Source organism: Cydia strobilella, chromosome 3 (assembly GCF_947568885.1).
Source record: "Cydia strobilella chromosome 3, ilCydStro3.1, whole genome shotgun sequence".
NCBI classification, from domain to species: Eukaryota; Metazoa; Arthropoda; class Insecta; order Lepidoptera; family Tortricidae; genus Cydia; species Cydia strobilella.
Genome location: NC_086043.1, coordinates 13742551 through 13757087, shown reverse-complemented (window position 1 = coordinate 13757087; position 14537 = coordinate 13742551). Strand labels below are relative to the sequence as shown.

At 34.5% G+C, this 14537-nt stretch overlaps 1 protein-coding gene across 2 annotated transcripts in view; it reads left to right on the top strand.

Moving 5' to 3' along the window:
• The window catches only part of LOC134755911 (lachesin-like), a 135410-nt gene extending 121716 nt beyond the window's left edge, over nt 1-13694 (top strand). For both annotated transcript variants that reach the window (XM_063692592.1, XM_063692591.1), the window contains exons 8-9: nt 11005-11175; nt 12207-13694. In XM_063692592.1, coding sequence (XP_063548662.1) covers nt 11005-11175; nt 12207-12427 — 392 coding nt within the window. In that variant the 3' untranslated portion in view covers nt 12428-13694. The remainder of the gene's footprint in view (nt 1-11004; nt 11176-12206) is intronic.
• Nucleotides 13695-14537: the final 843 nt, after the last annotated feature.

The window sequence follows — 14537 nt, the reverse complement described above, 5'->3', positions numbered from 1 at the left end:
AGAACTACATTAACTTACTTTTGATTTGTACAGCCACCTTTGCATGATTTACACTGGGCTGTACATGGCTGACGCGATGACACCCATAACGCATAGTTTCGCAGCCAGATTTACAGCCACAATGGTCCAAGAGGCTTAATTGCGACCAAATCGCTGTAACTGCCGCGATTCTGGAGTCCAACTCTCTTTTTCCTTAGTCCATCCCCAAGAAGATGGACATGGTATGGAAACTTTTGGTTTCAGAGCGTTTCCCCATATATGGCCCGCTTGGTAATCTGCTCGAAGTGCATGATGTAGGTGGCAGGGTAGGCAAGTTCCAATTTCTCAGCCAAATCATCTGCTTTGAAATTGGCCGAGAGATTTGTTTCCTGAACGAAGCCCTCCATTGACTGACAACGAACGTGGACAAATTTAGTTTTCGTACTGGAAGAATTCGTTCAGATCAAGCTGCCTTTCTCTGGCCACTATAAAAAGACGGGAAAATAGGAGTACGTCAACTTTTAAGTTTTTGATTTTGTCAGTTGTCAGGTGTGTCCCTACATATTTTAATTTTACTATAAAGTAACCCTAGATTTGTGTTATTGTTTTGCTATAGTTACAATTTCAAAAAACAAGCTTGTTACAAGCCTGTCACCTACATCAGCTGCTCTCTATAAACATGCACTTCGAGCAGCTTACCAAGCGGGCCATATATGGGGAAACGCTCCTCTGGAACCAGAAGCTTCCATACCATGTACATCTTCTTAGGGATGGACTAAGGAAAAAGAGAGTTGCACTGCAGAATTGTCTGCAGTTACAGCGATTTGGTCGCAATTAAGCCTCTTGGACCATTGTGGCTCCCAATCTGGCTGCGAAACTATGCGTTGTGGGTGTCGACTGTCGTCGCGTCAGCTTACCATGCACAGCCCAGTGTAAATCATGCAAAGGTGGCTGTACAAATCAAAATTAAGTTAATGTAATTTTCAATCCAGGGTTATATTTTGCATGCTGAGTTGCTGACCACTGATTATAGGTTTGGCACAAAATTATAGGTTTAATGGTAATCAGCTAGGCACAAAAATAATTCAACAGTAATCTACAGCAACCAGTTGTATGATCGGTGATTTTGTAGTATTGGAATGGTACGAGTCCTTCAAAACGACTTTTCTTTTTCAGTTCTACATCTACCGGTGAACCCGAAGAGGACATTTAAGTTTTTTGTTTACGAATGTAGTCACTTTAAATAAAAATAATTTCTATTTTGTTATATTTTCTTTTGTAATTCAGCACCAGGAAAAAACTTTATTCAGGTTTTATTTATTTTTTATTTATTAAACTAAATTGGGTGATTTCTTTTCATATGACACATTTCATATTAAAATCAGTGCACTTACTGCGGTTGAAGATTTATTTCAAATAAATTTATTTGTAAGAGCGTGCATAATTGAACTTAAATATTTCGTGAAGAATAAAAGGTATCGGTGTCGGGTTTTTTTTATAATACTTGTTATTTATTCAGTAATATATACATGTATTAAACTATTCATGTTCCATATATTTTATTTAAGAAATCAAGTAAAAACTATCAATCGAGTAAGAAAAAAAAACTTAAGATGCCGTTTTTTGCCAAAAGTATTCAGTATATGTTTTTTGAGTATTTTTTTATAAGTAATGTATATAATGAGCTTTTATTTTAGATATTAAGCATTGAAATCGGTCAAGTAGTTTAGCTTGTAGAATTTTTTGAAATATATTTTTAAGAAATTTACACTCACATTCAAACATTGATATTTCGTGAAGTATGAGAGGTATCGGTGTCGGGTTTTTTTTATAATACTTGTTATTTATTCAGTAATATATACATGCATTAAACTATTCATGTTCCATACATTTTTTTTTGAGAAATCAAGTAAAAACTATCAATGGAGAAAAAAAAAACTTAAGATGCCGTTTTTTGTCAAAAGTATTCAGTATATATTTTTTATGTATATTTTTAATGTAATGTATATAATCAGCTTTCATTTGAGATATTAAATATTTAAATCGGTTCATTGGTTTCGTTTGTAGAATTTTTTGAAATTATTTTAAAGAAGTGGCGCCATCTCTGTTCCTAAGGGGTGAAACTGCCGCTGCTGCGGGTCAAATCGCTCAGTTTGGTCCCTACTATCACTGTGCAAAGCGGCTTGCTTTTATCATGAAGTGCAGCATTTTGTTCATAACAAGTATGACTATAGGTGGCGAACCATATGGCGAAAACCATAGGTGGGAACGAAAGGTCCGATCGCTGTATCTCGCTCCAACCTATGGTTGTCGCCTTAGCCGAAGCCAGTCGCGCAATGCCGTGGCCAGGACGTTAGGTTGGATAGACGATTATTATGTCATGAATTCATGATAAGGTAACACCGGAACCTATATGCCTCCAGTTTATGAAAATATAACTATGTTTTTTTGATGTATACAAGTAAGTCATTCGGTTGTCATTCGTAATTTAGGGTTACTGGCAATTTGAAAATTGTATGTGAATCTTTATTCCAATATTGACCCGAAAAAAAATTCGGGTCATAATTTTATACGATTTAAATTATGAGCGATTTACAATAGGCTTAAGTTATATTTTTATAATGAATTCTAGTTGTGAAATATGACAGTAAGGCCAGGATTACACTTGTAAGTTTTACTTACGTAAGTAGGGACACAGCTATACTACAGATATATGAATATCGTTATCTCATTCTAGCAAATAGCTTTGTCCCTACTTACGTAAGTAAAACTTAAGTGTAATCCTGGCCTAACAATACTAGTTTTCTCCATTTTTAAAACTTAGTAGTAGTAGTAGTAGGTATGCTCCTCGTATTGCCCATTAACTGTAGTTAGGACATTGGAATACCTCTCGTAGTCTCGTGCCAGTAAGGTTATTATTGGGAGGCAATTGGTCCTAATTGCAAGGCAAACAGGCGTATCTTAATTTCAATTATAGGATATGAATTCGATCTATATTAGGTATGGATCGAATACATATCCGAGAAACTCGAGAAAGACAATCTCTGGTCTACAACGGAAAATAAACATCAACACTTTCTCTGAAATATTTCACAACAGTTATTTTGTCCAAGTATGTTGTTCAATGGTTGATTTGTTTGTCAAGAGAGTAAATGATCTGAATGATCTGAAAATAGGACGTAAACATAACTGTTTCAATCAGACGCGCAACATAAAACGCTGGCAGACATTACTAACCAGCGGAGGCCCCGCTCTTCTGCGGCTATAAATTGTGGCGAGAACAAATTAAATTAGGTAATACAGGACTGACAAGCGACGGGGCGACCGCGCGGACATGGAATGGGTGTGTCCCTCTGTCCGGCCACAGCCTCCGATAATTTTTTGTTGTCGTTTTAAACGGAATGTACTTTAAAGGCTGTTAATAGCTTTTGTACTGAGATTTATTAACTTTGTGTGGGACTTTGAATGTTATTAATATCACCCAAAATTTGCAGTCATTAATTGTACTATGAAATATGATACTGTTTATCACAAGTAGGACACATATTAAAAGCTAATATACCTATCATCATTTTTTATGCCTACATGGAATAAGCTATAATATAAGCCATTTATTCCGAAGAATATAAATAATAATTGAATATTTTATAATTATAACATCTCTCAGTTCGGTGTGCCGTAAGGCATAGGCCTCCTCCAACTGTCTCCATTGGGCTCTGTCTGCAGCAACCTTCATCTAGTATTGCCCCAGAGTCAGACGAATGTCAGCTTTCCATCTTGTAATTAGATGTGCTTGCTTTCTAGTACAGCCTCTAGGGTACCATAGAGTAAGTAATCTGTTTGCTCCATTTTTCTATTGGGCAGCGTAGCATGTGGCCTGTCCATCCCCACTTTAGATGGTCAATGCGAGCAAGTATGTCTGTAATCGTTGTTTTCTTTCTTATTTCTTAATTCCTGATCTTATCTGATAGTTTTATTCCTAACATATTACGCTCCATTGTTCTTTGACTTTTGATTGATTGCTTAAATCTTTGCTCTTCATAATTTCTTCAAGTGACCAATATTTTTTCCACTCGCTCGCTATTATTTTATTTATTTTCTTGGACATCATAATATCAACAAAGATGATTTGTCTCAAGTAAAGATATTCGCTTACATATTCAAAACTGGTGCCATCCATTGTTATTACGATGACTTTGGTGTTAATCATCATTTTTGTCTTACTCGCATTTAATTGAAGGCCCACTTCCTTGTTTTTGGTTGCCAGGGTTTGTACCATGCCTTGTAATTTCATAGGGTCTTCCTCAAGTAGTATGATATCATCAGCAAATCTCAGATGGTTTAGTCGTTTACCATCTATCTTGAAGCCACTATCAAACCAGTCTAGTTTTCTGAATATGCTCTCAAGCACTGCATTCAACAGTTTAGGAGACAAGGGATCTCCCTGCCTCTCACCTCTATTTATAGGAAAGAGTCGCCTTGAGATTGCAGTTTTATTCGGCCTGTACTCTTGCCATAGATGTTTTTGATAATATTGATATAGGGTTCTTCTACTCCTTGCTGCCTTAACCTTTGAGTCTAAGGAGAGACTTTGCCTCCTTGTGTGTGTTCTACCGCTTGTACAATGTTAATATAGTTGGCGCATATTCGTTAGCGGTAGAATTTTTAGTGATAGTATTTGTTTCTTGATAAACATCATTGCTGGAGTAGCGGGCTTTATAGTAGCTTGAATTTTGTTGCGTTTTCTAACTTGCTTAGAGTGGTTCTATTTTAGTCTAGGAACCCATTATTTTCCAGTTTCGCATAATTCCTTAATATTTTATCCACCAGGTTTTTTGGATCTCTTCTTCTTATTTAATCTTCTTATTTTCCTGTCTTTTCTAAATGTTTTCCCTTATTAGGTTACTGAGGTGAGTTATTTTTCTTTGGTTTTGTTTAATGTTGATTTTGTCTGATATTAATTGTTTTCTTGCTTAAAGTAGCTCCTCGATTTCGTCGCTAAACTTTTTTGTATCTTTGTGAACAATATTTTTTGTCATTTGCGTTAAGTTCTTGATTAAATAATCATATTTATCTAGTACGTTTGCATTTGAGTATTTTTTCTTACAGGGATTTGATAGAAGGAGTCTATATTATTGGTATATTGTTCATATGTTGTGGCTGTGGGGTTCGTCAAGTCTTTTCGGGACCTTTTTGGCGGGTGTGTCCTTACTCGACATCGTACCATACGGTGGTTGGTGTTAAAGTTTAAATTTTGTATTACCTCTGTGTCACTAAAATATTTAATTCTGTTTGTAATGAAATCTATCTCATTTTTAGGGTTCCGTACTCAAAGGGTAAAAACGGGACCCTATTACTAAGACTCCGCTGTCCGTCTGTCCGTCTGTCCGTCCATCTGTCCGTCTATCCGTCTGTCTGTCAGTCACCAGGCTGTATCTCATGAACCGTGATATATAGACAGTTGAAATTTTCACAGATGATGTATTTTTGTTACCGCTACAACAACAAATACTAAAAACAGAATAATATAAATATTTAAATAGGGCTCCCATACAACAAACGTGATTTTTTTGCTGATTTTTTCCGTAATGGTACGGAACCCTTCGTGCGCGAGTCCGACTCGCACTTGGCCGGTTTGTATATTTAACGTCTGGAGAAATCCAAGTCCATTAAGTTTCGAGATTTTTCTTGAAGACTGAATTGAGCAATGTTAGGTTGTTTAGATGTAGAAAATCAATTAGTTTTTGACCATTTTCACTCCTCTTTCCATATCCATAGTTACCCATTATAGACGTTTCTCCTGCCTGTCGGGCACCAAGCTGGGCATTAAAATCTCCCATAACGATAAGGTTGTTGGAGGAGTATTTTCGCACATTGTCGGATAAGTTATTGTAGAATGCTTCAATATCATTTTTTAGCTTGTTCAGTCGGCGCATAAACTTGCATTATTGACCATGGTTTTGCTTAGCTAGCCTGGTAATTTGAGGTTCACTATTTCTAATAATTTTCTCGCCTTATCTTCTCATCTCGCTAGTACCAGGCCTATGGAACTCTCCGCGCGAGCTCGGATTTATACCTACGACTCGTTTCCCGTCGGCGGGACTCAAGCTAGCCAGTTGGTTGCCACACGCGCTCACGCACGCACGTCACCGCGCGCTATACTAAAGAAATGTCTTTGTCACGAACAAATAACACAGCTTGTAGTGTGGATGGATGCAGAAACAACAAAACAAATAAAAAGTATAGTTTTTTCCTCTTTCGACGGGTGAGGAAAAGTAAGTAGACATTCTCAATATAGGTACTTACACCTACTGTTATTATTTTCACGATAGTTACAAGCTTCGTAGGTACTATTAAATTATTTTAAAGATGTAGGTAATGTTTTTTACGACACATTTATAGCTAGATATCTACCTAAGACACCTAAGTATTTGAAAGAAGCGTCGGCAACCCTAGCGTTGTGCCGGCGCGCGCGGTGCGGGGAGCGGCGCGTTGAAGGTCACTCCATTGTATTTTTGTGTAGGTATCAAAACGGTAGGTATTTGCGTTTTCTTTGAGAGATAAGTATCTGTTCGTAAGAACTATTATATAATCTGTGCTAGTACCAAGGATATCATAGTTTATGTTTTGCAGTGACTTTTCCAATTCCAGTAAGCTTCCATGAGTTCTTAAAGTTCTTGTAATAAGTGTTGCAATCTTGACTGTTTCACAGCTTTTTGATAGGCCGTGTTTTTTATAGAAGGAATAAGTTACTTCAATTTATATCTTTAGACAGTCTCTTCAATTGAATAAACTTCACAAAAGTATCAAATGATTTATCAATCATGTAGCAATTTAGATCCGCGGAGTTTAAGGCTATAGAATGAATACAGAAGGCAAATATTAAGATAAGATATCTATGCAATAACGGTCTGACTATGAACATACATTTTTAATAACTGTTTAAGAAACTAAACAAAGGAGAACTGGACTGTGTCTAATTTAACTGAAAATATTACTGCAAAAAAGTATCAAAAATTTCAATTAATATCTTTGGTAGGCGAAGAGCTATGTTTGGAATTAAAAAAATAAAACTCCACCGCAAAATAAAGCGGAGCAAGAAGAATGCAAGCAATTTTTAATATAGAACGAGTAGAAAGCTACGTGGCCTTCGGTCGAGGTAATAATGTAGGTACAGATGAAAATTCAGCCGAATCGCTCAAGCCCAACTTACCCTTTAGACGTTTTAACATATTGTCGCGAAAAACGTGTTTTCATAGGATTTCTAGGTACCTATTTACTCAAAACATTTGTTGACAACACAGTACTATCAGGTATTATCGTATCGTATAGGTATAGGTGGTAGTGAGGGTACTTAAATATTACAGCAACTTGTCTTCTGAAGTCCCTTAATAATTTCTACCCTCATCTGTCGAATTGGGTGACTTTACAGAAATTAGACAGTGTAATTACTTTATCATTCTTTGGTATAACCTTGACATAAAAAAATACAGCCAAAAACATTCGACAAGTTATGCCTGTGCTAGTTTTTGTTTTATAACATTTAATCACATCCACATCCACAAGTCAGAAATGTCTCATGATTTTTGTGTCACGTGAGGGTCGTGGAGCAAATGGACGCGATCCTCAAATTTTCTGAAATAATATTTTAAGCTCAAAACAGCTATTAGCTATTACCAATTACTTTGATAATAGGCTATTCCAAATATATTTATAAATGTTCGTATAGTTTTGATAGCCAACTGGTATTTTTATTTCATGGAAATAAAATTTGGCGAATTTTCATCAAATAAAAATAGCATCCCTATATTATTATGATATGCAAAGATTTCAATTATTTATTTAATCGATACATTTTCGCGCCTAAACGGCAGCCGCCATTCGTGTGACTTTGTGACGTCATCATGTATCAAAGAAACGTCAAATGTTAATTGCAACGGTCACGTGACATGCAGATAATAAAACTACGATTTTAATTTTTTTATTAAAAAATAAATCTCACGTTTTTATAACAAAATAGTGTTAAACTCGTATTTCTTATTTTCATAAATAATATACTTTCATAATTTTTTTGGTATATAAAACTACCCTATTGTTTATGTTAAATTGAACCAAACTATCCAATGCCACCCACACTCTGGAAATACGCATATTATTCGTTTATGCGAAACAACATATTTCAATTCGATACCGGGGGACAATGGTCGGAAGCGTCGGAATATAAATTAGTCTGAAAGCGAGTGGGTGCTATCTATAATAATGGATATGTATTCAATACGTGGGCAAGCTATGTAGCTAACACATATTAATAACAATAATGATTGTTTAATTAAGTTAAATACCATTATAATTAACTATTAATTTGCTCCAGGCTGGGAGAACATCTCCATAAAACTGCCAATGAACAGGTACATACTAATATCAAATCCCTTAATCGACCATGGGTGGAATTTAATGACTTTGCAATAGATTTTACAAATTGTCACTTAACAGCGTAGATGTTCTCGATTATATTTTATTCAAAACTGCAAAAATAAACACATTCCAAAACATAACTTTTTCCGTTTTCATAATAATATTGCAGTCGCATGAGTAGAGCCGGCAGAGTAGCAAACAACTTAAGGACCATCATTCGTGTTATCAGTATTAAGTATCATACTTAGTTTACAACCACTTACAATTAAAGTACGTGTCGTGTAAGCATTAGTAGAGTATATTCATAAATATTCATGGGCTTGGTAATAAAGTCAGTATTACTTATATATACATAGAAAATAGAAATAATACACCATATTGCTAGTGATCGGTAACAACGTTTTATTTCATGGCAGCGTTAATGAGTTAAAGGAATCTGTAAAGTAAAATTCAGCTGCCATTATTAATTAAGGTTAATAACCTTTATATGAACCTTAATTAACCGTCTCCTTTAAAATTGTTACTTTCCTCCTTAACTCGACCACACTGCCATGAAATTAAAACGTTGTTATCGATCACTACACATCGCTCACTAAGGGTTTGCATCTGCTAATATCCTGTTACTCCTATTAGAAATCCTGACTTCTGGGTGGTTGGCACATATTTGCCAGCATCAACTAAAAGTAAGCAGCTCGTAGCCTGCGAACAAAAAGGACAATATACACATGCACCAACCAACTAAAATGAGCACTGTACGTTCAAGTTACATAAAACAAAAGTGAGCGAAGCCAGTCACAGATAGCAGAGTCAACCGCCAAATAAAGACAACAAAGACAGGTTAAACCCAAATGTAATATGTACTTGCAACTGAGATATTATTACATTACATAATTAATACAAAATTAAATAACTAACCTATAAAACTTAAAAACTAAAAATAAATAAAACTAATCTTAAAATAAATAACTAAAAACTATTCCCCTGCGGCATGGTGCAACTTAATATAAGTAGGTGCTGATTTTACATTATAACGACTAAACTACGCGTAAAACTAATTATTATTTTGAGAAGAATCACACAAAATAAAATAACATAATCAATCACACAAAACATATTTTTTGCTCATAACAGTTTCCTAGATGATCAAGCGTATGCCGTTTTTTATCATCAAAAGTAAATACAAGAACTAAATCTCGTTTTGAACACATATTAAATTACATTTACAATCGGGTTCATCGCGAATTTATTTTGTTACCTTTATTTACCAACGTCTCCACAAAATCAATCACAGTGTTCAGTTGAAACCAGTGAAACCTATGTCGAAACGTCGGTAAATAAAGGTAACAAAATAAATTCGCGATAGACCCGATTGTAAATGTAATTTAATATAAATACAAAAAGCTTACAGCTTCCGAGAATGATGCGCTAGTAAAATTTATTAAAATGCTTACTGCAAAATATCCCACTAATTAGCCAAACGTCGCTACTTGATTCAGTACACAAGGCACACATGAAAGTAGAGTTTTTTTTATATCAGTTCTTTAATATTTAATGTAACTTATTAAATATACGTATAGCCATTGGAAAACAATTTTTAGGGCAGCCTTTGGTTTGTTATTTTTCCGAGGCTCTGGAGCGGATAGGAGTGCTGGAGTGCATAGGCAAAACGATTTATTTTGCTAGATACATATTTCTTGAAAAAGATGAGTCTAGGAGCATTTACTGTCGATTATAATACCAAGAAATTTTAATTCATCAGATTCTAATATAAGATAATTTACGTTTCAGATTTGAGTGTAATAATTATATATTCTTTGTTGCCAAACCTGCTAACGAATAGCAGGTATGAGGTTTTACTTAGTAAAATTTATGGATAAATTATTATCATTAAGCCACTGTGTTATATTATGAACAGTTTATGAATGTTATAGGATTTTTGTCTGTGAATTTTATGTAACAGGTATTCCGGTAATATGTATTTATCAAAGAGGATATAATAAAATAGTAAATATTGTAACCACTGTAAATTCACTGCCATCTATCGACATACTTTAAAACTAAAAATGAAGATTTATAAAATTACGATAAAATGTATTTAAATATGGATAAATGATTTTTTATTTGCATTAATTATTTTATATGATTTTGACCCATGTTCTTTCACTGATATGCGTTAAAATTATAAATAACAAACGAAACCGTCAACGCCCTCTATACGAGAGTAGGTCAAAGCTAATCAGCTCGCCATCTGATCGAGAATCAAATTTTCGTGATTTACGAGGCACGTTTTTTCCTTAGACTGTATCCATCTATTACGGAGTTATATCTATCTTTGATATTTATATTTTAGGTTGTATGCTTTTGGTCTAAAAAAAACAAGACTGAGCTCACAAAGAACAGACATGTTCAGCCGGCTTTAGTCAATTTTAAACGTAACAATAGTCAGTACTACATCGTCAATTTGGCCTTAAAACAGGAAAATGAATTATTCATATTGGCCAATACGAATATATAGGTAGACATACTACAAGTGCCCATAGAAATTTTGCATTTATCCCAAATAAAGATCTAGACGAAAAAAGTAATGATTTTTGTATTTTTGTCTCGCAGGTGAAATGATAATATCAAACGACAAGTACCAGATGAGCGAAATCAACAGTTCGGCGTACAGCGTGCAGATGCGGCTGATTATAAAGAATATCCACCGCAGCGACCTCGGCGGCTACAAGTGTATCTCGAAAAACTCCATAGGGGACGCCGAGGGCAACATCAGGTTATATGGTAAGGCGCGACAGTTATATGTAGTTTTTACGGGTAAATAGGGTGACTTAAGCATACAGTTTTTGACCGATAACAATGCTGAATTAGAGCATTTTAATACAAAACATATAGGTAAGTGCATATGTTACCTTAAGCATTTCCTCTTCCTAGCACTTCTCTTAGTTAAAATTACTAACGTACCAAGAATTTTTATTCAAAACTAGTTTTCGCAATGTGCCTTGGTGAAAATTAGTTTGAGTAATACTTCAAAAATTTAAGTGAAAACTAGGTTTGACTAGACTATACACTTTTAAATATTTATTTCAGCGGAGCAAGCTAAACGCTATCCTGTTTATACAAACTGTTCTAAGCCTAAAAAGGTCAACTGTTCTAATTTATAAATCAATTTAAATATTTGGGAACAATCTTACTCAGATCGACCTAGCCTCAAACGAAGCAAAGCTTGTATTGTACATTGTACTATGGGTACCTACTTTGCGACGATAAACATACTTATATATAGATAAATTATGTTAGATACATAGATAACATCCATTACTCAGAAACAAATATTCGTGATGATCACACAAATAAATAAAGAGTATTGTATTGTATTGTAAATGCCCTTACCAGGATTCGAACCCGGATCCTCCTACGAGATTAAAATTATATGGTCATTTAAAAATCGTAATCTAAAATGGAAATAAGACTATAAGCCTAAATAAGGTTGTCTGGAAGAGATCGCTCTTTAGCGATAAGACCGCCTGTTGTCTACCATAGTTTAAGTGGTTAATTTGTATGTCATGTTCCTTTTCATATTGGTGAACAATAAAGAATATTTGTATCGTATTGTATTGTATTTACCACTGTGACAATTTCCTTTCCATTTCTGCATCGATAAGTAACGACAGTACCTAGGTTAATACTTATTTATTTGTAAGACCAGCAATGTACGGCGAATTGTCACTGTCATGTGACAATTGTCACCGTGGTGAAACTGAGGCTTCGTTTGTATATGTACGAAAATAAAATGATAATCTTCTCTCTGTTAGAAATGGAGTTACCCCACCACAAGTCCCGTGACGACGATGACGTGGACTCGGTTAAGGAAGAAACAAACGACGTGCACTCCAGCCTGCAAGGCTCCCGCTGGGAAGGCGGCCTGAGAACGCAGGACGCCGGTTTCCTTGGGCGGCCGCCCCCCGGCGCAGCGACTCGATCTACTTCGTACGCGACCTTTTTAATATCAACCTTAGTTTACGTCGCGTGGTAAACTTCTCCCGTAAAGCCATGTGCAAAGTTAAGGCTGCTTGACTAAAACAAACGTACGATATCTCATCAGATTATTGGACTTGAGAGTTTGAACATGATTTTCTCGTTTTTCGCTTTTAAGGTATCCCTTTCAATAAAGAATCTGGGGCGTTTAAGGGTCCACTGAATATTTAAGGCGTTGTATGATCGTTTCTTTTGGATTTTGTATTTTTATTTTTTATCAATCGTACTTTGCACGTGGCTATTAAATGTACAGTTATAGTAATAATAAATTATTTAGAACTGTTGTCTATAACGACATTTGTACATCAACCCACTGTTTCATCAAGTATGAAATAGTATGATAATGGTTTTAAAAAATACTACGTGATTGTGTTGTGACTGTATGCAATAGTAGTGACTGATTGATTATAAACCTGTAAACTTTAATGGCTGGGTTTATTTTTCGTCAAGTAAAATGATCTCTTTGTTTGCTAGTACGTGTATCATGTTGTTATACTCGATAAAATGTAAATGCTTTTATTTTATACTATGATAATATAACAATAATGCAATATTCAATAAGAAATTTAATGTTTCAACATTTATGTTTTGCAGTCATCAACTTAGAAAAATATGCTTAAACTCCCAGGACTTCAGAAACTATTAAAATGCATGTGTACCTAAAGGTTGTCTTAATGATTATACGTGAATACATGTAACCAAAGCCTAGATCTATTTGTGTACGACATAAAAATAAAAACACGATTTTATTAATGACTGTTATTTTAATAAAAGCATAGACAGTCATTTCAAATAAAACCGATAACGAAAAATTATATTCAAGTCGTGAAGTTGCAGTATGTATTTATAAATGTTAAAATGTATGTAAATAGCTTTGCAGGAAAATACAGTATTGTTTAACAATAAATATATAATTTGCATTAGGTTGCATAGTAAAATATTTACAATTAACAACACAATGTCTATAATTAAATTGCATTAGTTGTATGGATGTAAAATTGGCGGGCCTATGATGCTAAAGGTAATTTTGTAATTGTTAACGTTTTCAAATTGTTGAATTTTATGAATACTTATTGTTTCAACTTGTACTCGTAGTAGTTAAGTTTACGGATAAAATATTTAAAATTTAATACTCTCTTGTCAAAATTAGTTTATTTGTTTTATACGTTGTACCTAATCAAAACTAACATATTTAAACCGCCGATCTTAGTGGCCTGAAATGAATGTATGATATTGTCCGCAAAACCAAATAAAAATATATAACTGATAAAGTTTCATTTATTTTGCATAAGAAAATTATACCGATAGGTATTGATAATGTTCTAGCCTAAGTAATTGGACCAGTGATAAGACAAGACGCCACCACATTAATATTATACGAGTAAGGTCGGGTGTTCATCAGATAGCCACTAGAACACAAATAGCCAAGCGAATATCTGGCGAACGTGACGTTGCCGCTTGGTGCAACCAAGGGCCTTAGATACCTAAGCACTTGCGTACCCTACTCCCCAGTTAACAGCTCGCTCACTCCATCTACGAACGAGTGAGACAAGAATATCAATATTTCGTAAAAACTTTTTGGGAAATAAAGGCAAGAATTTTTCGCTTCATGCCTTTTTGTTAATTTAAAGAACAATCTTAATATTTTAAATGCTTAAATGATAGTTTAAAAGATGTTTAAGACCGTGTCGATCATTTATCCAAAATCTGATGTCGTTATACGGAAGTTCAAGATCGTGTGTGTGGGATATAGACATAATGGGCGTTACTCGTTAGTTCAAATCAATCAATACATATATCTACTTAAAAAAGTAATGATACCGGTTGTGAGTTTAAATATAAACTATGTTACAATATTTCTAAAGTTGATGGTAATAGACAAAAACTAAGCTTTTAAATTACCGTCCCTCTTATTTAAATAGAGTAAAATTCCGATGATAGAAGTAATTTGTGTTGGAGTTTTTGTTATTGTTAAAAGGATGTGTGTTTTAGGTATGTTAAATAAGAAATAAATGGATTTTGTTATATCACGCAAGCGCTCGTTCAAAGACTACATTGTTGCCGTGTAACAGAAGTTAGCCAAAAACGTCGCAACTAACTAACGTACA